Source organism: Talaromyces amestolkiae (genome assembly GCF_001896365.1).
Source record: "Talaromyces amestolkiae strain CIB chromosome Unknown scaffold1.1, whole genome shotgun sequence".
Taxonomy (NCBI): domain Eukaryota; kingdom Fungi; phylum Ascomycota; class Eurotiomycetes; order Eurotiales; family Trichocomaceae; genus Talaromyces; species Talaromyces amestolkiae.
The window spans coordinates 1349311-1376775 of NW_024468037.1; the positions used below are offsets into that span (position 1 = coordinate 1349311).

Below are 27465 nucleotides of genomic sequence, written 5' to 3' on the forward strand. Positions count from 1 at the left end.
GACACCCTTGCAAAATGCCTGGCGAAGTTATAGACCAGCCAAACCCGCCTCCGTTGCCATCGGACCTCCCTGAGGAGCTTGATAAATTTGCAGTGCAGCTCCAGAACATCTCTCTGGACCAAAAAGACTACGATGACTTGGCTAAGTTTCGTAGGGCGGCATGCTATATCGCTGCTGGTGTGTTCTATATCATTTCGCGGGGCGCTGACGGCATGGCTGACAGCTTCGACTAGCAATGATATTTTTACAAGATAATGTGTACCTGAAAAGAGAGATCAAACCAGAGGATATCAAACCTCGACTGTTAGGTACGTATCTAATTCAGCCTTTCACTTCAATCTCACCCCTCACACAAATTGGCAGGTCACTGGGGAACATGTCCTGGCTTGATCCTGGTCTATTCCCACCTCAACTACCTAATAACCAAATACGACTACGATATGTTGTATGTGGTTGGTCCAGGCCATGGTGCTCCTGCGATTCTAGCCTCTGTTTGGCTTGAAGGCTCTCTCGAGAAGTTCTTCCCTGAATATTCTCGTGACACCAAGGGGCTTTCCAACCTCATAACCAGATTCAGTACTACAGCAGGCTTGCCAAGGTAGGTCGTCGGTTATTAAGCTATGAGAATCCTGTGCTGATGAATCAAGTCATATCAACGCGGAGACCCCAGGAGCAATCCACGAGGGAGGCGAACTAGGCTATGCACTTGCGGTATCGTTTGGTGCGGTTATGGATAATCCAGACCTTATCGTTACGTGTATCATTGGAGATGGCGAAGCAGAGAGTGGACCGACAGCTACGTAAGAAATTCCTGAACAACAGGAATTGACCATATCGAGTATATACTGACTGGCACAGGAGCTGGCACGCCGCAAAGTATATCGACCCGGAGGAATCCGGTGCAGTCTTGCCAATAGTTCATGTCAATGGCTTCAAAATCAGCGAGCGAACAGTCTACGGATGTATGGATAATCGAGAATTGACGGCCCTGTTCCTCGGATACGGCTACCAGCCACGTTTCGTCGAGAACCTGGACGATATCGACACTGATATGCATACTTCGATGGTCTGGGCAGTTGGAGAGATTCGCCGCATTCAAAAGGCTGCCCGTGAAGGAAAGCCTTTGAGCAAGCCCAGATGGCCTGTATTGATTTTACGGACACCTAAGGTATGGCCTCTTTCGCGCCGATGCTGATGACTACGTCTGATAATTGTCTACAGGGATGGTCTGGACCAAAGAAGATACATGGGCAGTTCATTGAGGGCTCATTTCATTCCCATCAGGTCCCTCTACCAAAGGCCAAGAAAGACAAGGAAGAGCTTCAAGCTCTGCAAGACTGGCTTGCCTCTTATGGACCAGAGGATCTTTTCAATGAAGAAGGCGGGCCAATTGATGCGATTACCTCAATCATCCCGAAGATGGATAGCAAGAAGCTTGGACAACGTATTGAATCTTACGGAAACTACCATCCTCTAGAAATGCCAAATTGGAAGCATTTCGTGGTTTCTAAGGGGTCCTATGAGAGTTCAATGAAGGTTATCGGGAAATTCATTGATGAAGTCTTCGTCAAGAATCCTCATACAGTGAGACTTTTCAGTCCAGATGAGTTGGAAAGCAACAAGTTAGATGGTGCCTTGGCTCACACGGGTAGAAACTTTCAATGGGACCAGTTTTCACGCAATCAAGGTGGCCGTGTGATTGAAGTATTAAGCGAGCATATGTGTCAAGGATTTATGCAGGGTTACACCCTGACTGGTCGAACTGGAATTTTCCCAACATATGAAAGCTTTCTGGGTATTGTCCACACGATGATGGTACAATACAGCAAGTTCAACAAGATGGTAAGTGCTACCACTTTTCCTCCTACGAATCTATCTAATCAGTACATCCAAGGCACGTGAAACAAGATGGCACAGCGATGTCGCCAGCATCAACTACATTGAGACTAGTACTTGGACTCGACAGGAGCATAATGGATTCTCTCACCAGAACCCTTCTTTTATTGGCTCAGTTCTCAAACTCAAGCCTTACGCAGCAAGAGTTTACCTACCACCTGATGCCAATACTTTCTTATCCACCCTTGACCACTGTCTTCGATCCAAGAATTATGTGAATCTTATGGTTGGGTCAAAACAGCCAACGCCCGTATTCCTTAGTCCCGAGGAAGCAGCTGTTCATTGCCGGGCGGGTGCTTCTATCTGGAAGTTTTGCAGCACCGATGAGGGATTGAGTCCGGACGTTGTGCTGGTCGGCGTAGGCAGTGAACTCATGTTTGAGGTGATCTACGCCGCTGCAATACTGCGCAAACGGATGCCAGAATTGCGAGTTCGTGTCATCAACGTGACAGATCTCATGATTCTTGAGAATGAAGGCGCACATCCACATGCTTTATCGATCGATGGATTTGATGCTCTATTCACCCCTGATGTTCCCATTCATTTCAATTATCACGGCTATAACACCGAGATACAAGGCTTACTTTTTGGACGCCCCAATCTCGACCGTGTGAGTATCGCGGGATATATAGAAGAAGGAAGTACTACGACGCCATTCAATATGATGCTGGTTAACAAGGTTTCTCGATTCCATGTTGCAAAGGCCGCTGTTCGGGGTGCAGGGAAACGGAACGAAAAGGTTCGCTTGAGATGCCAGGAATTGCTGAGCGAATTGGATATGAATATCAGTGAGACATCCAAATACATCGTGGAGCATGGAAACGGTACGTTTGATCCTTTAGCTAGTAATAAGAGAAGAAAAGAGCTAATCAACATTCTACTAGATCCGGAAGACATGTACGACATGCCAAAGTTTGACTAGATCATTAATATACTGCGGTAATTTTGTATTTGGGAATAGAGCAGTATTGATTCATGTTGAGTAATGCGCTGGTTATAGGCCGCAATGAGACTGCTTTTCTTGTGAAAAATGCCTGGCATTGCGCCATGCAAGTATGCATTTCGAGGATAAGTATACATATAACCCGAAATCATAGAGCGATTTTTGAGAATACCGAGACCAACAAGCCTTGAATGTCCACAATCCGCAGACTAGGACTGCTACTCTATTACACTCGCATCTATATTCCAAATGTCAGCAGCTACCTAGCATGAAGAGGAAGATGAGAGTAATTTACTAGTTGTACTCCTCTTCCTTGCACTCGGCCTTGACGACACTGGATGCAACTCTCCCCTTTCAAGTTCATCTTCCACGGCAGATTCTTCCGAGCTTCGACCATCATTTCCTTCAAAGATCCCACTACGAACCCCACTTGCCTGAGCCGGATTCTCGTCAGATTCAACGTGTCCATAAGTCCCACCCACAGATTCCATGGTGAATGGACTTGCAGTCGGGGCATCCAACGTTGCAAGTTCCTCAGGCCTGAACCACAATGGTAACAAGAACGATCGCACGGGTATCAGGAACAAGATAATAACTGGAAACCCAATCGCCGCAATAGTCTGAGTAATTGCAAATGTCGCACCGAATCCGACAAGTTCCAAACCTACAAAGGCCCAAATGGCGCTTCGGCGTTCGAGGCGTTTCAAGGGGTTGGAGCCAGGAGTGAATGTATGGTCCTGGGCAAGGAAGACGAGCTTCTGGGTAATGCCGTTGCCTTGTAAGGCTTGCACGCCCATGATAAAGAAGAGTCCTGCAAGGACACCTTGTGGGATAAGGTGTAAGACAACGAGAAGAGGACCAGTCATTGTGCCGAGGGTAAGAAGTCCTTGTGCTAGATTGCTGACTCGCTGCTCTACGACGTGATCTGTGATGAGGATAGGGCGGCCTTTGTTCGTCTCGTCGTCGTCCGAGACTTGTTGTGTCACGCAGAGTGCTTGGGTATGGAAGGGAGCTTGTGGAATAAGACCGTTAGGGAAAGGGATTCCGAGAAGTCCGGCGACACCAGTGGTCAACCCCAAAAGGAAAAGATCCCAATGGAAGCCAGCAGGTTTGCGAAGAGGGAACTCTGTGCCTTGTGCGATGAGAGACGACACTGCAGGTTCATGTTAGTTAAAGAAAGCACGTCAATAAAGTATAGTTGCTCGCCTACCGTTGTGATCAAAGTAAAACAAGATGGTTAATAGAATGGCAAATGGAATCGCCAAAAAAACTTCGCCAACACTTATATCCCACAGACTGACAAGCCAACTACGATCCGCCGTTGGGAAAAACGCCTTGGACGTTGGTAATGTCTCAACTGAGACATCTCTCATATGGCCGATGTGCACGAAACCCGTGAAAAAGATAATTGTTAAGGGCGTGCCGTAATCCTCAATGAATTTGCGCACATATCGTTGAAAGAGAGTACTTTCACCGAGCACACCGCAGACATAACCGAACATCAAGACGAGTAGAGCTACCATGATACTGAGATAGGCAGATGTTTCACCTGCCATGCCCCATTGGCGAGTGAGGACTTGTATCCCTTTTTGGAGGTAGATGAAGGCAACGTAAAAGCCGAAGATGTCGCATGAGAAGCGTGTCACATATGTCAGGCCGTTGCAAGCGTTTGTAATAGCGAGAATCCAGTGGAATATTAGTGACCAGCTGCATGCTGTTAGCATTCAGAGAAATTCAAGGAATTGTCTGCATGGAATCTTACAGCCCGATCCAAAACATGAAAGCCAGATAGTTCGTTCCTTGAGGGGCCATGATATCGTATACCGTATAATTGAATACAGTAATAGGTCCTTCACAGCATCAGAATGTGCTCGATCTACCGACTAAAGTTCATCGTCTACTACTGAGACTTACCGGTCACGCCCACTATGACCAACGGCTGTGCTGCAGCGATAGAGAACACTACAGAGCCAAGGACAGAAGCTAGCAGAACCTCATTGACTCCATAGCTTTGATGCGTCTTCTCAAACATATCCAGTGAGAAAGCTAACGCAGGAAGAATACTGCAGTAGGCACGAGTCAATATGGAGAAAATAAGAAGTTATAGACTCGGCCCTGTTAATCATTCTCACTTACTTTGCAAAATACATATACACAGTAGCTGGTACGACTCGATAATCCCAAGCATCTGCCCAATCGCTCCAATAATAAGGTGCTCTCCGCTTGATATCTTGGATCATGCCTCGGAAGAGATGCACCTTCCACCATTTGGCAGAAGTACTCGTTGATGAGCCATGAAAATCMGAATGATTCGTGCCTACTCTAGAGAAAGCCACCGGATCTTCAGCACCAATTGATAACCTATTCCGTGGCGAATAGGACGAGGAGGCATTTGTGCGAGAGGGTGCCAAGTGCGAACAAGCCTCTTGGTGTTGTTGGGCCTGCCAGCTCTTGTTCCTAGCTGAAGATGTATGGGAATGGAAGCTGGAGACAGGATGCAGGGCTATTTCCCCACCGATTGCTTGTGAGCTGGATGCGCCAAGAGACGACATGTTGCTTTTGCTTGTGTCACCAGCGCTTCGAGCGATTGTGGAATATCTGCATGAGCGAGATGATTGGTGGCGTACAGTATGTAAGGATTGACTGTGTAACCAATAGATCAGAGAGAATTTAATCAACTCCTCTGATGACTCGAGTTCATTCCGGGTGTGATTTGCAACTTCGATCTTGTAGAGAAATCAAAGATGAAGGTCAAAAAGCGAAGGAGGACTTAGAGCTGGGGTTCGGTCCAATGAGCGAGCTCGGAGGAGATCCCGGGCCCGTTGTTTTAGGTGATTCTTGGCGTTATCTACCGTCTCGTGTCTACAACTACGTGAAAAACCATGGGGGAAAAGAATAGCCAATTCAATTATAGCAGAACAAAACATCCAATTACTGTAGAGCAAGGTTAGTAGTCACTGTCAAATCAGTTAAGGTCGCACATCCTTTTAAGGCACCCACGAATGACGAGGTTTGTGTTTACATTGGTGGAGGTGGTGGAGGGTGATCACTCGGAGGCTGCAAGGAAAGTTAGCAATAGCTCTTCAAGGATAAGCTGTAGCGTCAGGAATACTCACAGGAGGGGGTGGGCCTTCGCCAGGAGGAGGTGGAGGAGGGGCCGCAGCGCCGCCGTAGTACATGGACTCGAGGCCTGGAGGAGCGCCGGAAAGCCCAGGAGGAGCACCATGACCACCAGCTGGAGGTGGCGGAGGAAATGCGGAGTAATTGTAGCCATAGCCGGCTTGACCACCAGGAGGTGGAGGAGGGGCTTGTTGTTGCCATGGTGCGGCACCTCCGGGAGCGGCACCTGGGGCAGAATAGTTTCCTTGATGCGAGCCGTATCCATAGTTTCCGCCACCGCCGCGGCCTTGTGCCCATGGGGCAGCGTCGTTGTGATCGCGGGATTCGTAGTCGTCACGTCTACCGTGCTGCTCCCGTCCACGTTGCTGCCATGGAGCGACGTCCGATACTGGAGCGGGAGGCCCACGTTGTTGCCAAGGTTTGTAGTTGGAGTCTTGGTCGTAACCCCCAGGGCCTCCTTCGATACGGCGAGGAGCTTCGCCGTTGGGGCCAGAGCCCCCGCCAGAAAGTTCTTGCATGAGTTGCTATTTCTGTCAGTAATGTACTTTGAAAGAGTATAACTTGATACGACCTACCTCCATTTCACGGTCAACAGCATCACCACCGCCAATAGCACGTTGAGGGCCACGGCCAGCGTAGCCACCGTTGTTGCGCCAATCAGTGCCGCGTTGACGATCAGGACAATCACGTGCCATATGGCCAGCATTGCCACAGACACGGCAGATAATGTTGGCGGTGAAGTTGCGCTGTTCGGGACAATCGTATTTGCGGTGACCGATTTGTCCACCTATACAGGTTAGTTCAAGTTTATTGTGTCTGGTAAACATCCTGGAGAACTTACAGTTCTGGCAAGCTTGGTTTTCATCGTCACGGAGTGTACCGTTGAGGGCGGCGAGTTCTCGAAGTTGGTTACGCTTGAGCTCATTCTGACCTTCGGGAATAGAAGCAGCCTAATTGCGATGTTAGTATTAATCAATCGGAAAAAGTGGAAAAAAAAAAACTTACGGTTTCAATGACGTTGTGGACCAATTGCTTGGCCTTGTTTACCTTCTCCTCCGTATCTGCCATGATCAAGCAGTGAAGATCTTCTTCCTGGTTGCTAGTGTGAGCAGCATCAGATCGACCCTTTCCTTCCTTGACGGAACCTTTGCCTCGAATGGCAATCTTGGCTCCAGATTCCTTTTCCATGGTCTTGAGAGTATTTCCACGAGGTCCGATGAGCAAACCAACTTTAGTAAAGCAAGGAAGCTAAGTGTTAGTATGTCTGTTTCTTCAAAATAGTGTAATGCGGAAAAGTCCAGGTGGTCATTGGGTTAGCAAGAAACGAGGAGAGGCATCTTGAACATCACGATGCCTCGCCAGTCCGAATCGAGCATGCGATAGAAAGAAAATGGGCAAGTAAAACATGGTTAGAGGGAGAGTTAGAGGGTTAGTAATCATACTGAAGTTAATCTCTGGATAGTCATTCACAGGAACATAAACCTTCTCCTGTGTCTTGGTCGGGCGCCTGTAGTCAGAGGGTGGATGATAGTTAGGAATAACCTTCATGGCCCTTTCGACAAGTTTGTGGCGCTCATCTTCCAGGCGCTTGCGGTAGCGGTATTCCCTGGTGTTCACACGTCTTCCGAAGTTGTCGTACTGTGGCGGCGGCGAAGGTGATCTGTCACCATCTGCAGGGACGACGTCGTTGATACGAAGCTTCTGACTAATCTCTTCGATACGGAGATGCAGAGTATATGCTTCGAGTTGCTCATTAGTGAAATTGGCCATGATCATAGTCGGTAGACCCATGAGGCCAGCAGCCTTGTTTTCCTGAGCGTCGCCCCAACGGTTGCGCTTCTTGCGTCTTTTCACGCCGTCTGCGGGAGGGTCTGCAATAAGATAGAATCAGTACCAATATTACTATGGAAGAGGCTGGGGAAGCTCAAGCTTACCTCGAGTTGGGCTTCTGCCTCGGGTCGCGCCATTGTCCGAAGCTGCGACTGTCGGAGTAGATGCCTCGCTTGCACCTTCATCGTCTCCGCCGAATCTCCTCTTTCCGAGAGGGATGTTGTTGGAACCTGTGATTCCCTGGCTATTGCGCCACGACATTTTTACTAGCGTCAGCGATGTGAAAACTGGCTACTGTGATGGAAAATAAGTTGTCGGGTGTTGAAAGAAGAAGAGGTCTGCCAAAACTTTAACAAGAGTCAAGAACGATCCAGTGGCAACTAGCTGTATCTGGTTAGGACAAGACGACTAGTCCTAAAAAGGATTAGTGCCAACCAGCGGCCTATTGTCGGCTCATCTTGCATTTGAGCCCTACAATCGTCTTATCTGCTCAATGAACACTCTATTCTGGATCAAAAATTCATATAATTGACCATGATTATAAATTTGACATACAGCTAATTCCGAAATTGCTCACTTCTTGGCATCATCTGCCATTCCCTTCTGCACCCACTGTAACGTCGAAGCGCTATGCTTTGCAATTTGATCCTTGTCCTTGAGCACTTCCTTAATAGTGTGTCTGTCTGGAACATGTCTACCCTTCTCTACACCCTCTCGAGCAGCTAGCTTCTCCTCCCAAGCCTTGAGATGAGGGAAGTCTTCAATATCGACACCGGCCCAGCCCGCGGAAGCAATCCATCCCCAATGCGAGATGTCAGCGATCGAGATATGGTCACCAACAAGGAAACCGGACTTTGAGGTGGAGAGGTGCTTGTCTAGGACACCGTACAAGCGGCGGGKCTCGTTTTKGTAGCGGTTGATGCCGTATTCAATGTGTTCCGGTGCATAGCGGGTGAAGTGGTTTGCTTGGCCTGGAGGACGATTGTTAGTCACCMCCCATTCATATTTTTTTTTTTTTTCCTTTATTTTATTAATTCGCACGTACCTTGCATTGGACCGACTCCAGCATTTTGAAAGTATAGCCAATTTGTCTGCTCATAATACTCTCGAGTCCCCCGAGGATACGAAATCTTGTGCTCCGAATCATAGTTGTCGGCCAGGTACTGCAAGATACTGCCGGATTCGAAGATATTGATGGTCTTGCCGTCGGTAAATTTATCAGTTATGGCTGGAATACGGCCATTGGGGKTGATTTCGAGGAACCATGGCTCTTTCTGCTCGTTCTTGCTGAACTCGAGCTTTTTGACTTTGTATGGTAGGCTAGATGCGGTGTCAGCTTATAGATATGGTCCGGTGAGGCCAGACAGCCGAATAGCTCATAAGAAGAGGAGTGCACACCCTAGTTCTTCAAGCGCAATGGAGATTTTGATACCGTTCGGGGTCTGCGCAGTGTAAAGAGTGATATCAGGAGTCCTTTGAGCAGCCATGGTGGACAACAGACGAGCTATTGGTCGAGACACTTTGAAGATAATCGTTGAATACTCAGTAGAGATTTGCGATCAAATGAATTGAGATGTAAGTCAAGTATTTGGGCAGAGCGGACTATTTAAGTTATCAATGAACATGATTCTGGAATGCCCCTCAACTACATATGTAAGCTTACAAATTCGCTCACCCGATATCGTCATTTTTAATTGTTTCCGGAGGCGTCCCCACTGTTACACAGCTTCGCATCCAAAATGGGATCTTTGGCTCCAACCTAATAGGCTCGTGTTGTCTACATGTAACCCCGCATCAAGTCATCAGAGCGAACACTGGCGCCAGGTATTTCTTGATGGTAATAATTAATAATCTGACGTTATTAATTAGGGCCTACAATCATCGCGTTAAGAACGTAACTTGAAGATGCGCTCCCAAGCAGTCTGATGAAGTACAAGTACTTATGATCAATTTAGATTCCGTTCATTGCGAAGGGTGTTAGGCCGACGGAGAGATTTTCGGTGACTTTTGTAGAAACGGATCTGGGATGTACTGGCACTGGAAACTACAAATAAAGATATCGACATGCTGTATTGAAAGTCTACGTAGACCTTCAAGAACAAATATAAAGTATAGACAAGCGAATAAAAAGAGAAAATGAAGAAGAATATCAGCTGTAATATACGAAGATAGATCACAACAGAAAACCTCCGAAATCCAAGCTCTTTGCTTCCTATGTACTAACGCCTTATGCGCCGCATAGTCGTTTTACCAGGTAAAGCTTTCTTCAATAAAGTCGATGTTGCTGATCGCTTGTCTCTCACGACATGCTCGTCGGACGTCGTCGCTCATGGCACCACCACCACAGACCATAACCCCCATAGCTCCAACCTGCTGCTCGATTTCCTTGTCCAGAACGGTCTGAATGTTGGGTCGACCGGGAAACATTTCAACTGTGGCACTCGGGCTGCGAATCTCCTTGGTACTGCGGGGTCGAGTGATAAATAGCATGATACGGAGAATATCACGGCGACGGTCCATCTGGAGAATGCTGGTCATCCAAGGACGTACCCATTCCAGATGCTCGGGCGATTGAATCGTCCAGACCAGAGTAAGCCGACGAGCAGCAACGACACCGTCTGCATGTCCTTGCACTAAATGACGGACAAATGGGACATGATGGGTGATGCCGATGCCACCCGCAAACAATAACACTGTACCGTAGGAGTCTAGATCATGGATAGCTCCATACGGTCCTTCGACGAACGCAGATAGATATATGTGACTATCCACACCCTTTGCAGCACGCTTGTACAGCGTGTCAGTGAACCCAGTTCGACGACGAACAAGGAGTGAAACAGTTTCCTTTTGCACCGACATCACATCTTGTTGTGTCATGACCAAGCCTTTTTCGTCTATCGGGAGGGTTTCCTTTTCGTTCCATGCAACGCTGAATGGGTGATACGTCCAAAGTCCAACAGAAGGAATGCATATGTAGACGTGTTGACCTGGACGGAACGTCCATGGASGAGCCATTTTCAACGTGATCCTTGTAACATCGCCTGGAAGAGCTTCAGCCTTGGCCGTAGTTCTACCGCCAACAAAGTTACGATAAACATTGATAGCCAGGCGTGTGAATCGCTAGATTGATAATTAGCATTTCTTTCCTATCTAATGACACGAGTATTTAAGATAGTACGTACCTCAAGACCCCACAAGATCAAGGCGCCTAGAAGATAGACTTGTTGTGGCAGACCGTCTAAATGGTACCACAAACCGATTAATGACATCAAGACTAACAAGATGTGTAGGTGAAGGAAGGTTTCATAGAAAGCATGTCGTAAAGCGGAAGAAGCGAAGAGCACAAGTGCGACAAAACCGACAACGGCCTATATGTAATGATATCAGTCAATTTTGAGTCAAAGGATTTTATATTAAAGTCTGTCCTTACCACCAAACCAGTCATGATCAACTGAGAAGTATGAAACTCTTCAATGATTTTGGCCCACCCAGATTGTGCGGCACTGGTGAACATCCAGCTCAAGAAGTGAGCAAGACCCTCGACGGCCACGATGCGAGCGAGCCATCGGTGGAAGAAGTTCCAAGAATCGAAAGAGATACCAAGCAGAGGGATAAGGGGGTTGTTGCGTCCAGCCAAGATGACTAGAGGAATCAGGTTAGCAGTAGCGAGAGTTCCTGTACGATTCCTCAGAAGTTTGCCGTAGGATTCGATATTTCCACTGAAGGGAATGTGTAGCACACACAGAATGACATTCATAGCAATTAGTCCTGCTAGACATATCGCTTGGAATCGACTAGGGAGAGTCCCCATATTCACCGCTCGAGATAACTGGAACTCGCGGTTGTGACGAACACGGAATAGTGGAGCATCAACAATGTTTCTCTTCAACCAAGCCATACGGAAGTCATCACGAGTGAAGTAGCGTTGTTTGTCACTTCCCAGTCCATGTAAACGTCGTATATGTGAAGTCAGTCTGAGTGCTGATTTCCAAACAAAGTAGAGAGCGACAGATGCAGCCATTGCAACCAGCATAAAATGAGTATATTCGTCTTGCAGGTTGTTCAAGTATTGAGTGTTTGTAGCTTGAGCAGTCGCCCCACCAGTTGTAGGTGCAGCTGTACCGCCACCGCCTGAAGCAGGCTGTTGCTCAGCATAAACAGTCGTAGCCATGTAGGCCATGATGATAGTCGTTGTCAAGCTTGCCATCATTATGCTACGATGCTTGATTGAATGTGATTTTTGGCTTTGTGAATGAGAGTAAAGCCTTCTTTAGAAGGGAAGCAAATGCGGTAGAGACCAGCTCTACGAATGAATGAGATACCCCTCCTGAGTTGCTTGTGTTGTGAAATCGGGATTTGCCGATCCTGATGCTACTCTGAAAGCCGATCCAGGATTGTCAATTCGGCAGGTGGTTATACAGACATCAGCCTCAAATTGATCGTCGAACGAAATCCAGATGCCGACAGCCCAAGCTAGCGTATGATGTCAAAAGGGTCAATATGGAAAAATGACCGGCCCATCCAATAGAAAGCGAGTCGACTATCAATGTCGTGGTTGTCAGTGTGCAGAGTGTAACCCAACACAACCCAATATCACATGGATAAGAGGGATGAAGGCGGTTCAGCGAGGCCAAGATCAGTCAATTGAATAGAACAAAAAAGCACCAAAAGACTATCAAAGCCTTCAGGAATCGATTCTCCAGGAATCGCGTGGTGAACAGAGAAAGAAGATCAATGAGAGTCAAGAAGGGAATGAAGTGTCCGCTTTCAACCGTGAGAATAGGAAAAAAGAAAAAAATGAGTCCAAGCCACTGGAAGAGTAAGTCGACCGACTAGACTCGAGGCGCAGGGGATTGCAGTCAGGCTAGCAACCTGGCAATCCTTTCTTTTAAGTTGCATCCACTTTCTCATCTAAGCATAAATCTCCGTCGGCCAGGCCCGGTCTCATACCTTGTCTTCTATCAGGATTGGTGGCTTATCTCATACTGGCTGGAACACCGGCTCTGGAGCACATACGTATGTATCCATCAAAATGATGTCCCAGGGGAGTGTCATGGAACTCACCCGGTGTAGAATCCAGGTGCCGACGGAATATCTCAGTAAAGTATCAGGATTTCGATTTTGAGATTGGTCCTTGCGGCACCGATGCAGAATAGGCGCCTTGGCCATAGTATACGAATGATGAATCATCAATTCGTCCTCGTGAAAACATTACGGAGCAAAGCGGGGGCTGCAAGGGTTTCAAGCGCCGTTCAGGACGTGTCTTGTACCGCGGATTGGCCGATAATGATCTGCTGCAAGGGCTTCCATCCCGATTGGCATGCTACATAGTAGGCACGCGACAGAGAGGACTGCTAGGATCCACAGACCGAGTACGTACCAAGTCTAGTGAAACGTGAAGCATATCGATTGGCGACGGGGCCGTACGTAACCACTCACGAGTAAGATGAAGACCGTAGACATAGGATAATATGATGTGGAAGAGGCTAAGAGGAGATTCAGGAGGTTGTGCGTCTCACGATGGTCGGCACTTACCCACTTAGAGCCGATGGATGCTCGGAGGGCAAGCGCCACGCATCGCACCTGCCCAATCAGCCTCCTTCCTGCGTGACCGACGGCGACCTTTATCTCGACCACTTTCTTGCATGTTTCGTCTTTCTTTGCGAGCATCACCATTCATTGGACTACGGCGGGCTATGGAAATGTTTCTGAGACCTGAATTGTCAGGGACTGTTTGCCCAGCCTTACATATTAACATTTTACACACAATCTTGAGTCAAAGCTCGACCCATTTATGTTTCTTCTCCTCGACCACGTAATCGCGGAGTTTTCCAAGGTTTCAACAAGCATTACGATCATTCCACCAGAAGTACAGAGAGCATCCATCGAGCAGGGACTTATCATTGTTCATCGGACCCTTGTCTATCACGTTATCGATCCTTTCATGCAGTGCTACGCTCCTCTCGTCAGAGCGCCAGCAAAGAAATGCAATTTCCAGGATGAAAAGTGGCTTGCTCTAAAAAATTCCCAATCTTACTGCTCATTGTTTAATCCTTCTCATGCCGCTTCTCTTCCTTTCTCTTCCTTTCTTTTCCTTCTTTACATGAATCATTCTATCCACTCCGTGTCTAGTCAACTTAAAGCCTAGCACAAATGACATATAGAAACTAGCAGGGATCGCAGTGACATTTAATGCGGCATGTCGCACTTTACCCGCTTCGAACGAAAAGAGGCTTGGAACATCTCTCTACATTTCCCAGAAAAGGAAATACCTTGATGATCATCCGCTTAAATTGTATAGGTAGGTGATGTTCACTTACCGGGTTAGCAGTACTGCATTGCATGGTGATAATGCGCCGTACAAGACTATCATACCTAGGTATACGAAGACTACCTACAACGAAGACCATAGATATTGTTACTATATATGTATCAATAAAATGGATTATTATAAGATAAAGACGATAAAAATCCTGCGCCTTCCAAATCCATGGGTATAAATTTGACGCCACCAATGATAAGCTTACATGCTCCAACTCAAAACAAAAACAAAAATAAATGAAAGAAAGATACAGTAGCCTAGGTTGATCTTCATCGGCATTTGGACGACATGCTCACTCAATCGAGTGCGGAAAAAAACAACAGGTTTCAAACCCTGAAGAATATCCCGGAACCCTGATTTCCCGCCCTTTTATGTTGTCACAGGAAACTCAACTCGTCGTCACTGTCTTCATCTTCAGAACAAGGAATGACGGAACGGCGTGACACGTGTGCATGCGCTTGAGGGCCATTTGTCTGCGATGCAGAGCACGACGCGGGCCTTGCCACCTGCTTACGAGGCCGTCCACGTCCACGTTTTATCGGCGCAACGGGCGCCGCAGCAGCATTATGGATGATCACGTCAAAACCCGCCCGCATCCTTTGCGTCTGTGCCTCTGCAACACTGCCCTGTAACTCTCTGACGGTTCTGGTGCCCTGCGCAGCATCGGGCGTGTCTCCTGTTTCGGTTGGTGGCAGCCATTCTTCACTTTCGGATGCAGCTTCGGCATCTTCAGCGTCTTGTTCGTAATCACTCTCGTAATCGCTATGGCTGCTGGAGTCTTTGTAGTCCTTGCCCTGAGCCACTACCGAAATATCGCTGAGCCTTGTCGCTATCCGTGTAGATTGCCTGATCTTCTTGAAGACTTTTTTCTTGTAGATTCGTCGGGGTCGCTTGACATTCGGTTGTAGGCTGACAATTGATGTTCTCCTCCTCTTGAGATTGGTTGAACTAGACAATGCTATCGAAGTATTGCTAGACTCCGAATCAATCGATAATGACGGTGAGGTTGCACTGGCACTAGAAGATGGACCGGTACTAGCTATTTCTACTATTGGCTGGGACAAGACGCGAGGCATCGTAGCCTTCGTCCTATCCAAGGGAGTCTTTGCAATCCACTCGCCGATACCTTCCTCCCATCTGAAGGACTGCATGCTGGATTTCCCTGGCGTTGGAGCGCAATTGCTGTGGCTTTTGATGCGTCTTCGAATGGTTGCAACTGCCTCCTGAATGTCGGCCGCAAAAGTATGATCTTCGGCATCCTGGCTATATTGCGCAAAGTCCAAAGCCACTTCAATTGCAATCTTACCGAGAAATAGCGTCAGTTTCTCTAGCCCGGATCGCTCATATTTTAGCAAATGTTTGCAAAGTCTTCGTGCTTGTTGACACTGCGCTAGTTCATCGCCACGTTCAGAAAGTCGAATAATCTGACAAACCATGACTGAAAGGTTCTTAATGATATCCACATTCTGTTCCAGAAGCCCGAAAAAGGGCTCGCAATTCTGACTCAGGACGACATCTAGAATTTTCACATCTGTATCATCCAGTAATAGTAGGTCTTGCTGAGACCTCAATACAAAATGGGCAAGAAGCGTGTAACCTTTTCGAAGTAAAGAGGCTCGACTTGCTTCATTGTCTTCTACCCCAAACCCACTAAGTGGCAAGGAACGTTGAATGGTTAAGGCCAAGTCGGTATAAGTCTTCACTATCCTCTCGCCCGAAATATAGTCTGGGCCATCTGGCTGTCCCATACGTACACCATACATACAGCACAGTGCAGCATTCAAGCTAGAGACCAAGTTGCTTGTGGCATCTTGAAGGTGCACGGGACATCGACCTTGATTCACATCTAAACTATCTGCCTGTGAATACGATGTATCTTGAGTCTGCTTTTTTGTCTGGGTGCGCTTCTTGATTGGGGTTTTCTTTACATCCTTTCGACCTCTGTGAGCGTCGCCCGCTGTTATGAGAATCGTTTTGATAAGGCTGATGGCAGCGGCATATTCGTTGTCCCATTTTGATTGCGAAGTGCATGCAGCTATAACACAGTCTTTCAGAGTAATGGTAACCAACCATTCCGGAGGCATGATATTCCGCAATAGCAGCAGCTCAATTTCCTTAAAGACATAAGACTTGTTATTAGATACCTGCCAGTATCTTTGTAAAAGGCGAATAGGATCACGACCAGGCGTATCTGGTCTCCAAGGGTTGAAACCACTTGGGAAATTGTAACGATCTATTTTTGAAAGCAGCACGCTTAGGATCCTCTCAACCGCATCATTCTCTTTGGCGTTGATACAATGGTAAAGCAGATGAGTTGTTGTCAGTTGGTTTATCCATTTCTTTTCTACCATGTCGCAGATCAAAAATATCCCTTGCGAGCGCACAGCTTCACGGAGAGGTTGCCATCCTCTGCCCTCAGTGCCATATGCTGACTCCAGTTCTGTGAAATATGCATCCGCCATATTGATTTCATCATTGTTGTCTAGTTCGTCTTGTAATCGTTGTTCCTTGGCGATGAATTCGGGTAGCCGTCGAATGGTTGTCATTAGCAAAGATCGAGTACCGTTGGTAGAACTTTTCGAAGTAGAGTCTGACGTTCGCGTATTTTCCAAAAATCTTAGAAACAAACTGTCCAGTGATACCGCTATATCAAAGTATTTCAGGATGTTCGTTGCATTCAATTCTTGCCTCCACTTAGGATCTGGGTGCGAATGCCGATGCTTCCTGGGCCTGCGTATTATCTTTTCGGCAATGCCCTCAGGTAGCAAAGACGGACTAATTGTCCTCGCATCTTGCCCATCTTGCTCACGACCGGGTCCTAGGCCTTTGTTGTTCGTGCCGAACACGTCCGTTGACTTTCCCGTAATCAAAGGTGTTGCGATTTCAATTGCGCCAGGCAAGGTTTTGGTTGCTTCAGGACTCTGCAGCACCGATAGAACTCGAGCTCGCGGTTGAAGTCGCAGTCGCTCACCCCTAGCCACATACTTGTGTTTGACGCGCTTCAGCTCGGGGTTTTGAGGAATCCAGGAGGGGTCCCGGTCGCCATATTCGGAATCATATTCGGCATCACCTGAAGCATCTCGCTTGGTGTACTCGGTATTCGTCGCTGCAGCCACGATTTTGTTAATCTCTTCTTCTTGCGCGTTGATCGATTCGCTATGTTTGCCGAGACGATGGTAGAGCGAGGTCAAGGGTCGTAGCATTCGATTAGCCCATTTTGCTGTCGTATGAATGTCGTCCATGTCGTACACTCACGATCATACGCCAATATTCAAAGTAAAAATCTGGAAGGAAATCATGCGAAAGAGATATGGAAGGGCTGTCGTATCGGCGCGGCACAACGCCCAACGCGATATGATCCCTTCCGGTAAGATGCAGAAAAGACGGTCATAAAAGATGCTTTATGGAAAACCCGACACCGTATGTTCTGCAGTCAATAATTATGCATACAGTCTCATGCTAACATACTAACATGCTGAGAAAGTGATGCAAGGACATCTCGAGAAACCGAAAGAAAGATCAAGAGCGCGAAGAGTAAACAGTTTGTTTGAGCGCACGGACCATCTATTATCGGAGATTCGGAAATACGCCGCACTGTGGCTGGTTTACATAAAGCAATCTAACTAACTAACTAGGGCTTCACAAGACTCAAGTAAACTTTTTGAAATCGGAAACTATTCAAGGGCGCATGTTCCTGTCCAAGAACAATTGGCATATAAAAGAACACTGGCGATATATCACCTACTCGCTCTAGCAAAGCACATTGAACCGAAGTTACTGGATTCCAGTCATTATGTCCATCTCAGTTGCCATTCTGCTATATCAAGATGTCGACCCCCTCGACTTCGGGGGCCCCCTAGGGATTCTCTCGAGCTCTGTTCTCCATGATGCATTCACATTCACAATCATTGCCCAACATGAACTCACAACAACGTGCGCTCATCTGCGCGTACCGCGTGATATGTCTATTGACGAAGCACATGGAAAATTGTCCCAATTTGATATTCTACTAGTACCAGGCGGCTCTGTGGATAGTTTAGCGGCTTTGGCTCAAAACACCGACTCGCCGGAAGTTAACTTCGTCAAGGCCTTCTCACAGCAAAGCGAGCGACCTTCAGGTTCGCGTCGACGAACGATCTTCTCGGTCTGCTCAGGTGCTCTTATTCTAGGTGCAGCGGGGGCCCTTGCCGGCATGAACGCTACAACACATCACCTCTGTCTAGACCTGTTGCGTGGTCAGTGTGCAAAGCATGAGGAACGTACAAATGTTGTGCACAGTCGGTATGAGGTTGGAAATTTGAGTCCAAATGGTACCAGAGTATTGACTGCTGGTGGCGTGACTGCGGGCATGGACGCAGCTTGCTACCTGGTTTCCTTGGAGCTTTCAATGGATGATGCTCTTGCGTCTGCAAAAATGAACGAATTCACTTGGCAGACGAAGGACCAGCTGATATATCCCTCCTACTAGGTTGAAATCCCAACAATTCTTGAGACCGTCGACAGATTCCTGGTAAGGATTTGCATTTGACACTCACCGATTTGATGTGACCCAAGTAAAAGAAAATCTTGGCGATCTATCCCAACAAATTCATGTAAAGTAAATAGAGTTGAGATGCTCTAAATAGTACAATATCATACAATTCTCCTTTCCGCCTAACCATGAGGTTTTCACCCAGTACATGCCATGCATTGAACAAATGAAAAGGAAACCCAGATAGAACAGACAAGTAAAGAGATACAAAACCCCGAAATCCAATCCAATCGATTTGTTTTGTATTTATATATAAAAGGATGTGAATGGGAAGACCAAAGCGACTTTTAGTATTTTACAATATCAGTATGTGATTGGGAGTTATTTGGATTGCTTTGTGCCGCGGAGCTTCGGGTTGGCGGTTCCTCTCTTCGATTGTTTGCCACGAGGGCTGCTGGTCTCGCCGCCCTCGATGAACTTCAAGAGTTCGTCGATGCTTCGATTATCAAGCTGTGATGCGGCAGCGGGGCCATTCTGTGCGCCGGCAGCTGACGAAGCTGACTGGCCAACTTGTGGTTGGACTTTTGTACCCAGAGAAACACGTGTGCTAAGGTTGACTTTGCGGAGTCGGCGAGCTTGGATGTCCTTGGCGTGCTTCGCGATAGAAACGGCATTCTGTGTGAGCTGCTCCAACCAGCTTTCGGCTTCCTTAGTGTTTCGGTCTTCGGGGCCTAGTTCGGCAAGGAAGATATTATAGGCGTCGCGCATACGGTTCACAGCAGCCTTTGAATCCTGGTCCAAGGCCAAGGCTTGTGCAAGTTGGAATAGGATAGTTGCTGTGTTGACGGATTGTCTGCCAAACAACTCCTCGCAAACCGTGAGAGAAGCCTCAAACCACTTTCGGGAATCGGAATATTGCTTAAGATGTTGCAGCATGACGGCGGCGTTGTTCATGGTAGTGATGGAATCAGGGTGGTTAGGACCATAGATGATCTTCCAAAGATCCATGGCATGCTTGACGTAAACCAGAGCCATCTTTGTGTTACCTGTAGCATGCTCGAACAGACTCAAGTTTAGGTAGCTCAAAATAGTGTCTGCGGAGTCAACTCCTAGAGTGCGTTCTGTGACAATCACAGCCTTGCGTGCAAGCTCAACCGCGGCGTCCTTCTCATCCGTCTGATAGTACAACATCGACAGCTGGTGGTACAACTTGGCGACCTCGGGATGGAGGATGCCGTAAATCTGTTCATGTAGGGAGAGCGATTCTAGAATCAATTCCTGGCCAAGCTGTTTCTGACCCTGCATCAGAGAAATTCGCCCAGCCTCCAAAGCTTCCTCAGCCAAAGCACTTCGTGGAGCTGCATCCTTGATAAGAGGAACAATATTGAGGATATCATCCGCCAAGAAAGTAGTGAATGCTTTGACAACGGTTGAACGTGTGGGAGAAGCATTGTCGCCGGCAGCCTTCTTTTTCTTCTTCTTGCTATTGGTCTCCTCATGCTTGGTCTCATCCACACCATTGGTAACAGCAGGCTGAGATGCTGCTTGAGCTTTGGTGAAAGCAAAATCCCGAGCAGCAAGCTGAACACCCAATTTGATTGAAATATCGCGTAGCAATTGCAGATGTTTCAAAGAGGAGGCCCAGTCAGATGGAAGAGAGAAGCGATATCTAATCTTAACTTGTTTCTCAATCTCCGCCTGCAGACTAGCAGGCGTTATTTTTTCGAAGCTAAAATCAGCCTCGGGGTAAATCTCCCGCAGAGACTCGTCAATATCCGCTTGAGGCTTTGCGTTCACATCAGAACCAAGGAGACAGTTCAAAAGATGAGCAACACACGAAGCGGCGAATGGTGGAGGTAGAGAGCGAAGATGGCCATTAGCAATGTGTTTGAAGGAACGGGCAATCATTTCTTGAGTCACCAAAGTCGTCAAGGATTGCAATCGATGGCCTCTCTCCTGGGACAAGCCAGCCAGGTGGCCCAAATAACGGATATTGATACCACGTTTGTGAAGTAATTGACTCAACGACTGTCCATCCATGGGGAAGCCTACATCCCCGTTGTATAGATCTTGGACGAGTTCAGGAAGTACTCGAGATCGCAAGTAATCGCAAGCATTGCGGACTTCCTGCTCATCTTCGGCCCAATCTTTCTTCTCTTCCTCTGTTTGAGGAACTTGTCCGCTGAAAACATCTGGGTTAAGCGCCAGATTGAAACCAGAGATGTCCACACGCTCTTGTTCTTCTGCAGCTTTCTGGGCATCCTCAGGCTGAGTTTCTGCTTCAGACTTGGCTGCATTTTCTTCGGCCTTCTTGCTTCGTCTCTTCTCAACCTCGTCCTTAACGTATTGACTCATCTTTGACCGCCAGTACGACTCTACTAACTCAAGACGCAAAATAGACATTCGATGAGGATAAGCATCATGGTCACTTTCTTCGTCAGCCCAAGAGATATCAAGAGGAGCAATACGGTACAAGTCGAGAACATATTTCCGACCATCAGTTCCAAGCAACCCTTTAGTCTCGACACTGCCTTCAAGATCGTGGCGTTTTCCTTCTTTGTCCCATACAGCGTGCTTTTTAACTCGCAGAGCTTTCGAAAGCTTCTCGAAGACAGGGATGAATTCAGGATGTTCAGCGACGACCTCCTTTCCTTCAACGCCACCGTAGTCAATCTGGTGCTCGCCAGGTTCGCGCTGCTTGAAGATACCTGGAACGATACTTTGACCGACAACACGCTTTCCAAGATAGTCCACGACAACGGTACCTGGTGTGAACAGACCGGCAATATCCAGTTGGTTGACTGCTTTGATGCCTAACACATCCTTTCCAACTGCGACGCGTGCGGCTTCGTCTCCACCCTCAGAGGCGAAGGTACCGACACCATCTGCTCCGAAAGAATAGAAGATATTATTATAGACGAATATTTGAGCATCACGACCCTCAGTAGGGTTCAAGGGAGCCACTTCGCCTCTGGCGACCAATACAGCACCCCGGGCGGCAGCATCGTTATAATCAGCAAAGAGCTTAGAAGTCAGGCGTTCCCGGAAGACTCTATCCTGAACGGTCTCCCGAGGGAGCTCTTTGGTCGACTGGAACTCTTCATTCCAGTCACGAAGAGTCTCTGAGTTGTCAACACCTGCGATCAACAAATTCTCCTGAGAACGTGCTACGTCCGGTTGATGGGCATTCAAGGAAGCCGCGGTAGGGGTCACCAACCAAGGGCTATTTGGGATGGCATTCTGAAAAGGAAATGTAGTCAGAAGATCACGCTGACTGTTCGATTCCTGCAAAGCACGGAAGCTGCTTTCAAAGGATGGCGAAATTTGCGAGATCAATGCAAGTAAAGAATGAGCGCTGTGGTTCTTGGGTGCTGGACGCGGGAAAGGATCGAATTTGGCGTTAGAGCATTTATTTGCGTAGAAGCCAGAAACATGGGACGTAATCTGGTGTTGTTCGCCCTCATTGGTGGTCACCTGAAGATAAAGGAGGTGGCCCTTTTGTCGCAGATGGTAGGGAGGGGGGTTCCACGGCGAAAGCGAAATAGCCTTGATGGTTTTTGGGGCAGGTTCGTCTGCTCGAGGTAGAATGGTGCTGAAAGTTCCAGAAGCATTCGGGTCGTAGCCGGTAAGGGGGTGAGTCTCTGACTCTGAGTTGTCCMCCTCGYTAGCCACTGAATCATGAAGTGAMAAGCCAGTAGAGAGACCCTGTAAGTTGTCGACGCGGTCGCCAGCAGCGCCGATCAGTTCCCTGATGCGAACGACATGCATGCGAGCCTCCTTCTCCGTGTATGGGTCTTCAACGAGTGTGACCTCGGAATCAGCTTTGAGATCAGTGACTTCAGACAGCTCGATGTAGTCGTTGATTCGTTGTCCATTGAATTCGAGATGAAAGCACGTATATTGAAAAGTGCCGGGAAGCTCGACGATGGACTGGCGAAGATCCTGTACTTGTTCTTGGCTCGAAACCTATCGATCACCCCGGGGTCAGTGGATTTTCTTTTCTGGTCCGGAGGGGAGGGGGGGGGGGAAGGGGGACTGTTTCTCACCATCACCTGAATTTTATATGGCTCSYGCGGKAATTTTACCGTGATCTGGAAAACGCCTAATTACCCTGTCAACGACGGACTTTCGCCACGGAAAAGCTGTGGTTTATGATTACCGCCTCCATTGTTCTCCTCGGTAGCCTCAGCTGCATGGTCGCCGTTTGTGAGTTTTTCTGCATGTACAACGTTAGCATGCTTATGGCTTCCGGACGATCAATTGAGTGCCCAAACGAACCTGGAGCGTTCTCCGAAACTGCATTATCAGCTGCCATGACTTCTGGATCTGGAGCCGCCGGACGTGGCAATGATTATCTCAATTGAAGAAACGGCCTTGCGAAATTCCGATGGTGATTCGGTACGAAGAAGAGAATTTAACAAGCTATGCAAATTGCGAAAGCAACCAGCACTATGATCCCTGCAGATTAAAAAAAGTACAAGACAATAAACCGTCTCCGTTTCTTTTCAAAAACAAAAGAAATAAAAAAAGATAAGTATCAGCAAAGATGAAGGACGGGTGAGAAGAAGCTATTCAGAAGAAGAACAGCCAAAGCTCTGGGGAAAAAAATTAGCAACAAGATACAATTAACATTTGGCCGTGGCCCGAAGCGGCTAGCGTGGGTGTGGTCAAGACTTAAAGCAGGAAAGAACGGACCTAGAGTGCCGTAACCCTCGGAAGTGGTCGGGCGGTCCTCCCTGATATCCGGGTTCCCGGCACGCTCTGTTCACGGCCAGGTCGTACATATTTTGCAGTAGCATGGTCGAAAGAACATATGAGTCTTCCGATCAAATGGCCAATAGATCGATTTTCAGTGTTAAAGTGTGCCACAGGATAGACATTGTACGCAGCTAGCTTCCACCAATCACACAGCTCGGCTACTATCACCAGCAATGAAGTGTGGCGCGGCAGACTTGGCGGCTGTGCTCCTGCCAGTCGACTCAGCTCCCGTCGTCGGTTCATTGTTTCTCTATCATTGTCAACGAGGTCAAACTCCGAGTCCTTCTTTACTTTCATTGACTTCATTATCGTCTTCTCGTTTTCGGCTTTCTTTCCGTGCTGTTCTTTACGCAAACAGCATTCCTCTCCTTTAAGAAATCATGCTTTGTTGGTTCTTTAAATCTCTTTGAATCTCCTTTTGGTGGGCAAATAGTCAAGACTACTACATCAACAAAGTGGCTCTTTGCTTGATTGAGGATTCTGGCGCTTGCCTATCGTATTGTTGTACGTCACTTATTCAAGCTGCGCTTAATAAGAACCTTTCAGGGTCAGGTCCTAAGACGCCGAAGTGATCGGTGAAAATTTGGTGGATTTCTCACAAAAAGGGATCATGTACAATCTTCGCACCTTAGTCCGAAAATCAGCCGTGGTCTCTGGCTTTGGTAGAGTGAGACCGCAGCGACCGGGGCAATTGCCAGCAGTCATATTCAGCAGCGCAAGTCAAACCCGCTTTTGGGCCAGTGGGCTGCAAGACCCAGTTGAAGAAGGTTCCCAGGACAAGTCCGACTCGAATTGGAAAAGCACTGCTTTCAAAATGCTTGAGACGGCGGGAGCTACGATGGCATCGATAGCTATTCTGGGGTATGTCCAGCCTTTTTGCAGTGCCAGCCTGTGGCAATTAGTACTCACCAGGCTATAGTCTTGCCGGATACTCATACCATAGGTACTACAAGTATCTTGTTTTACACAAGATTGACCATGCTTTTGAACCTGGTGATCCTGCTCTTGACGTTGCGGGGGCGTCTCCTGGGAAGGAGGCGCCAGCTGCAGAACATTGGATTGTGCGAGACGAACAAGATAGAATAGATCACATCATATCAGGAAACTCCAAGGGACACTATTATCTTCTTATAGGAGAGAAAGGCACTGGTAAAACATCTATGCTTTTGAATTCGATGCGCAAAATCAATGGAGCACGAGTTGCAATGTTTGAAGCACATGCAGATCTAGAGATCTTCCGTGTACGCTTAGGCAAAGCTTTAGACTACGAGTACCATGAAGAGTAAGTATTCTTGCTTAGTCTGACACATAGATGATCGTTGACTTTTCGCTATGCAGTTACATCGGCAGTCTTTTCAGTATCCGAGGACCACGTGACACCACAGCCCTACTCGATATCGAGAGGGCCTTGAACAAGCTTGAAAAAGTGGCCCTACAAAGACGCAAGAAGAAAGAAACTCCTTTGATTGTCATTATAAATAGTACGCATTTGATCCGCGATGACGAGGACGGCCGGGATTTATTAGAATTGATGCAGCAACGAGCTGAGCAGTGGGCTGCCAGCAACCTCATCACAATGGGTAAGTTTTGGCTGCTTCTTCTTCTTCTTCTTCTTCTTCTATCGACCCGCTAATTTATATAACAGTCTTCAATAGCGATGACTACTGGGTATACGAGCGTTTGAAGAGATACGCTACTCGCATGGAAACGATACCGGTTCCAGATTTGCCCAAGCAGAAAGCTATGGCCGCATTAGCAAAGTATAGGTATCGATAATTCTTGGAAGACACCTTCAATCGAGCCATCTGATTGATTTTCTTTCCAGGCATCGCTATTACGGAGAACAGGTCTCTGACGAAATACTGACCCATGTCTATGACCAAGTTGGAGGCCGCTTATCCTTCCTCAACCGAGTTGCGAAATCGCGCGATATGTTGCAGACATGCAAGGACATATGCGAAGCTGAAAAGTCCTGGCTTCTTAATCGCTGCTGGATTCTTGGTGCAGAAATGGATGATGATGTGATGGATGAACAGAAATTTTCTGTATGTTCAAATCTATACACAACCGCTCTCTAGGATTACTTTTAACGTTTTATAGTCTGCGGCATTTGTCCTTGCCAAGGCTCTTGTTGACCAAGAGCAAGAAATGGATTCGATTTATGACGATGAGCATGGGCATATTCTACCCCAAATGCCACTTCACAAAGCTCGACAGGTGATGACGCGCGCTGATTTTATTCAGGGCTACGATCATGACAACATTTTTACTATTGATTCCAATGCTATGGTTCGAGCCGATTCCGTGCCGATGCAGCATGCTTTCCGAGCTATCTGCTCAGAGCCAGGTTTTGAGGATCATCTCGAAAAGACCCTGACTCGTATTGGAGATATTGAGAGCCTTGGAAGGACCCGAGAGTTGACGATCAAGGACCTTTGGGATCAGGGCAAGTATAAAGTGATTGTCCGCGATAACAAAGGCCGAGAGTCGGGCACCGTCGAGTTTTCTGTGAAAGGGAAAGAAGAGGAAATTGATGATTAGATTTGTGTATATGTAGAATACCCATGATGATACTAGCACCATTCTTTATATCTATCTACATGGAGAGTAGAGTTCAAACATCCATGGTACGCTAGGCCCATTCCGTCTAGTTACCCTAGCTACCGTGACTGGTTAGCGTGGTTGGTGGGGCGTCGCAGGTGATGTCATGTCACCATCAAACGAAGAAAGCTCGCGTCGAAAAGATTCTTGATCGCAACTTACTTTCTGCTGAAACATACCCGTGTCGTCTCAGTCTTCAGATATTGCATCCTCAACAAAATTCTTCCTATCTTGTCTGGTCTTACTCTGCGATTGGATTATTGGGGATTTTCAGCAACAACATGGCGAAGAAAGTAGTAGTCGACGTCGTCGACGCAAACGACATCGAAGTCGTCAGTGTCGAAGGGCCATCACACTTTTCTTTTCGAATCGCAAAAATGCCCCGTACGGTCCGATTTTCGCTCGTCATACTGAGCAGCCTCGTCTTGAGCTCGGGCCTCCTCACCGTCTTTTCGCTACAAACAGCTGGGCATCTCGCGGGTATCAGCAAGCATCTGGAAGAATGGTGGGAGATTGTAGGACTTATACTCTGGAGAGCTACTGAGCTGGGCTTGGCCTGGGTTTTTGGGTTTGATAGTGCGTTCTGTCTCTCCTCCGATACAGTTAATACAGGAACCCTTGTAGCTGACAAACAACTTCATACACACAGGCTTGGATGTAGCTGAACTGACACTACTCACCCATGCGCCCATCTATTTTCTCCTTTACAGCTTCTATGGCGTTGAACCATCAGCTGTCTTGACCACATTTGCCATTGAAATCGTGTCCAAGACAGTACCATTCTTTGTGTTCCGGGGCCCCAACTCGGTTCACGCCCTTTCAAGCCCTCGAGGAGCCGAAGTTTCCAATCGCGAGATTCTCCAAGACTACCCAACAGCTATTTTTGCGTCTGGTGGTGCGGCTGCTATCTATACTATCGTTATGTACCTCAGTTTCAATACATGGTTACCAGTTCACTTGGTCACATATTTCGATGGAATCAGTGACATTAGCCTCGTGCATTCTGGGCCTGCTGGATTTCCGAAGGTCCTTACACAGCTTTTTCTTACTGGCTATGCAGCGTATGACTTTCTATTCGCGAGCTCCGCTGGCTGGTCTGCCAAGCCAGACAGTACAGAGAAGTCAGTTGCAGAGGGAGAATATCTCATCACCTCCTTGTATAATCGGACGTGGGGAAAACTTTCGCCAAAGGGGAAGATCCTTGCTAACCGCTCGTTTATCTTGGCCATCATCACTCTTCTGAACACGATCATCGCAGGGACTGGCTCGATAAAAGGTATCGAGCTGAAAGGCTCCGTTGGCTGGGGCTCTTTGTGGGCTGTCGCGTCTTTGATTGTTAGTTCCTTGTTTGCTTGGATTGAGGCAGTACCAGGCGTTTGAAGGGGTTGCGTCTGCGTTATGGGGAAGTTTTGGTCATCAAATTGACAAAGATCGAGCGTTGAGGGTGGAAGATCGCTCGATTTGCATTTTTATCTATACCCGATTCGAGATCTGCTTTGACTATTTTATGGGTCACAACGTGGG

General features: G+C 47.5%; 10 protein-coding genes across 10 annotated transcripts; 4 read left to right on the plus strand and 6 right to left on the minus strand.

Annotated features, from left to right (window-relative positions):
• Positions 1-14: 14 nt before the first annotated feature.
• Positions 15-2818, plus strand: BHQ10_000442 (uncharacterized protein; the record flags this gene model as incomplete). Its single annotated transcript, XM_040876783.1, has 9 exons — positions 15-177; positions 234-308; positions 364-598; positions 648-800; positions 859-1168; positions 1222-1842; positions 1895-2506; positions 2576-2720; positions 2781-2818. 9 exons carry the CDS (start codon positions 15-17, stop codon positions 2816-2818), a joined length of 2352 nt encoding a protein of 783 aa, XP_040728947.1.
• Positions 2819-3133: 315 nt separating this feature from the next.
• On the minus strand, positions 3134-4871 carry BHQ10_000443 (uncharacterized protein; the record flags this gene model as incomplete). The annotated part of the gene is made up of 5 exons (XM_040876794.1): positions 3134-3190; positions 3265-3992; positions 4050-4546; positions 4602-4689; positions 4754-4871. The coding sequence occupies 5 exons, from the start codon at positions 4869-4871 to the stop codon at positions 3134-3136; spliced, it is 1488 nt and encodes a 495-aa protein (XP_040728948.1).
• Positions 4872-5857: 986 nt separating this feature from the next.
• Positions 5858-8050, minus strand: BHQ10_000444 (uncharacterized protein; the record flags this gene model as incomplete). Its single annotated transcript, XM_040876805.1, has 7 exons — positions 5858-5896; positions 5956-6483; positions 6535-6746; positions 6801-6909; positions 6965-7188; positions 7402-7830; positions 7894-8050. The coding sequence occupies 7 exons, from the start codon at positions 8048-8050 to the stop codon at positions 5858-5860; spliced, it is 1698 nt and encodes a 565-aa protein (XP_040728949.1).
• Positions 8051-8362: 312 nt separating this feature from the next.
• BHQ10_000445 (uncharacterized protein) lies at positions 8363-9276 on the minus strand (the record flags this gene model as incomplete). The annotated part of the gene is made up of 3 exons (XM_040876816.1): positions 8363-8760; positions 8835-9109; positions 9188-9276. 3 exons carry the CDS (start codon positions 9274-9276, stop codon positions 8363-8365), a joined length of 762 nt encoding a protein of 253 aa, XP_040728950.1.
• Positions 9277-10036: 760 nt separating this feature from the next.
• On the minus strand, positions 10037-11999 carry BHQ10_000446 (uncharacterized protein; the record flags this gene model as incomplete). The annotated part of the gene is made up of 3 exons (XM_040876827.1): positions 10037-10909; positions 10972-11157; positions 11220-11999. The coding sequence occupies 3 exons, from the start codon at positions 11997-11999 to the stop codon at positions 10037-10039; spliced, it is 1839 nt and encodes a 612-aa protein (XP_040728951.1).
• A 2489-nt stretch (positions 12000-14488) lies between these two features.
• On the minus strand, positions 14489-17353 carry BHQ10_000447 (uncharacterized protein; the record flags this gene model as incomplete). The annotated part of the gene is made up of 2 exons (XM_040876838.1): positions 14489-16344; positions 16921-17353. The coding sequence occupies 2 exons, from the start codon at positions 17351-17353 to the stop codon at positions 14489-14491; spliced, it is 2289 nt and encodes a 762-aa protein (XP_040728952.1).
• Positions 17354-17904: 551 nt separating this feature from the next.
• On the plus strand, positions 17905-18579 carry BHQ10_000448 (uncharacterized protein; the record flags this gene model as incomplete). The annotated part of the gene is made up of 1 exon (XM_040876849.1): positions 17905-18579. One exon carries the CDS (start codon positions 17905-17907, stop codon positions 18577-18579), a length of 675 nt encoding a protein of 224 aa, XP_040728953.1.
• A 384-nt stretch (positions 18580-18963) lies between these two features.
• BHQ10_000449 (uncharacterized protein) lies at positions 18964-22897 on the minus strand (the record flags this gene model as incomplete). Its single annotated transcript, XM_040876860.1, has 4 exons — positions 18964-22548; positions 22629-22684; positions 22742-22798; positions 22861-22897. The coding sequence occupies 4 exons, from the start codon at positions 22895-22897 to the stop codon at positions 18964-18966; spliced, it is 3735 nt and encodes a 1244-aa protein (XP_040728954.1).
• Positions 22898-23950: 1053 nt separating this feature from the next.
• Positions 23951-25881, plus strand: BHQ10_000450 (uncharacterized protein; the record flags this gene model as incomplete). The annotated part of the gene is made up of 6 exons (XM_040876872.1): positions 23951-24201; positions 24284-24622; positions 24679-24920; positions 24986-25106; positions 25166-25385; positions 25441-25881. The coding sequence occupies 6 exons, from the start codon at positions 23951-23953 to the stop codon at positions 25879-25881; spliced, it is 1614 nt and encodes a 537-aa protein (XP_040728955.1).
• Positions 25882-26222: 341 nt separating this feature from the next.
• BHQ10_000451 (uncharacterized protein) lies at positions 26223-27321 on the plus strand (the record flags this gene model as incomplete). Its single annotated transcript, XM_040876883.1, has 2 exons — positions 26223-26517; positions 26591-27321. The coding sequence occupies 2 exons, from the start codon at positions 26223-26225 to the stop codon at positions 27319-27321; spliced, it is 1026 nt and encodes a 341-aa protein (XP_040728956.1).
• Positions 27322-27465: the final 144 nt, after the last annotated feature.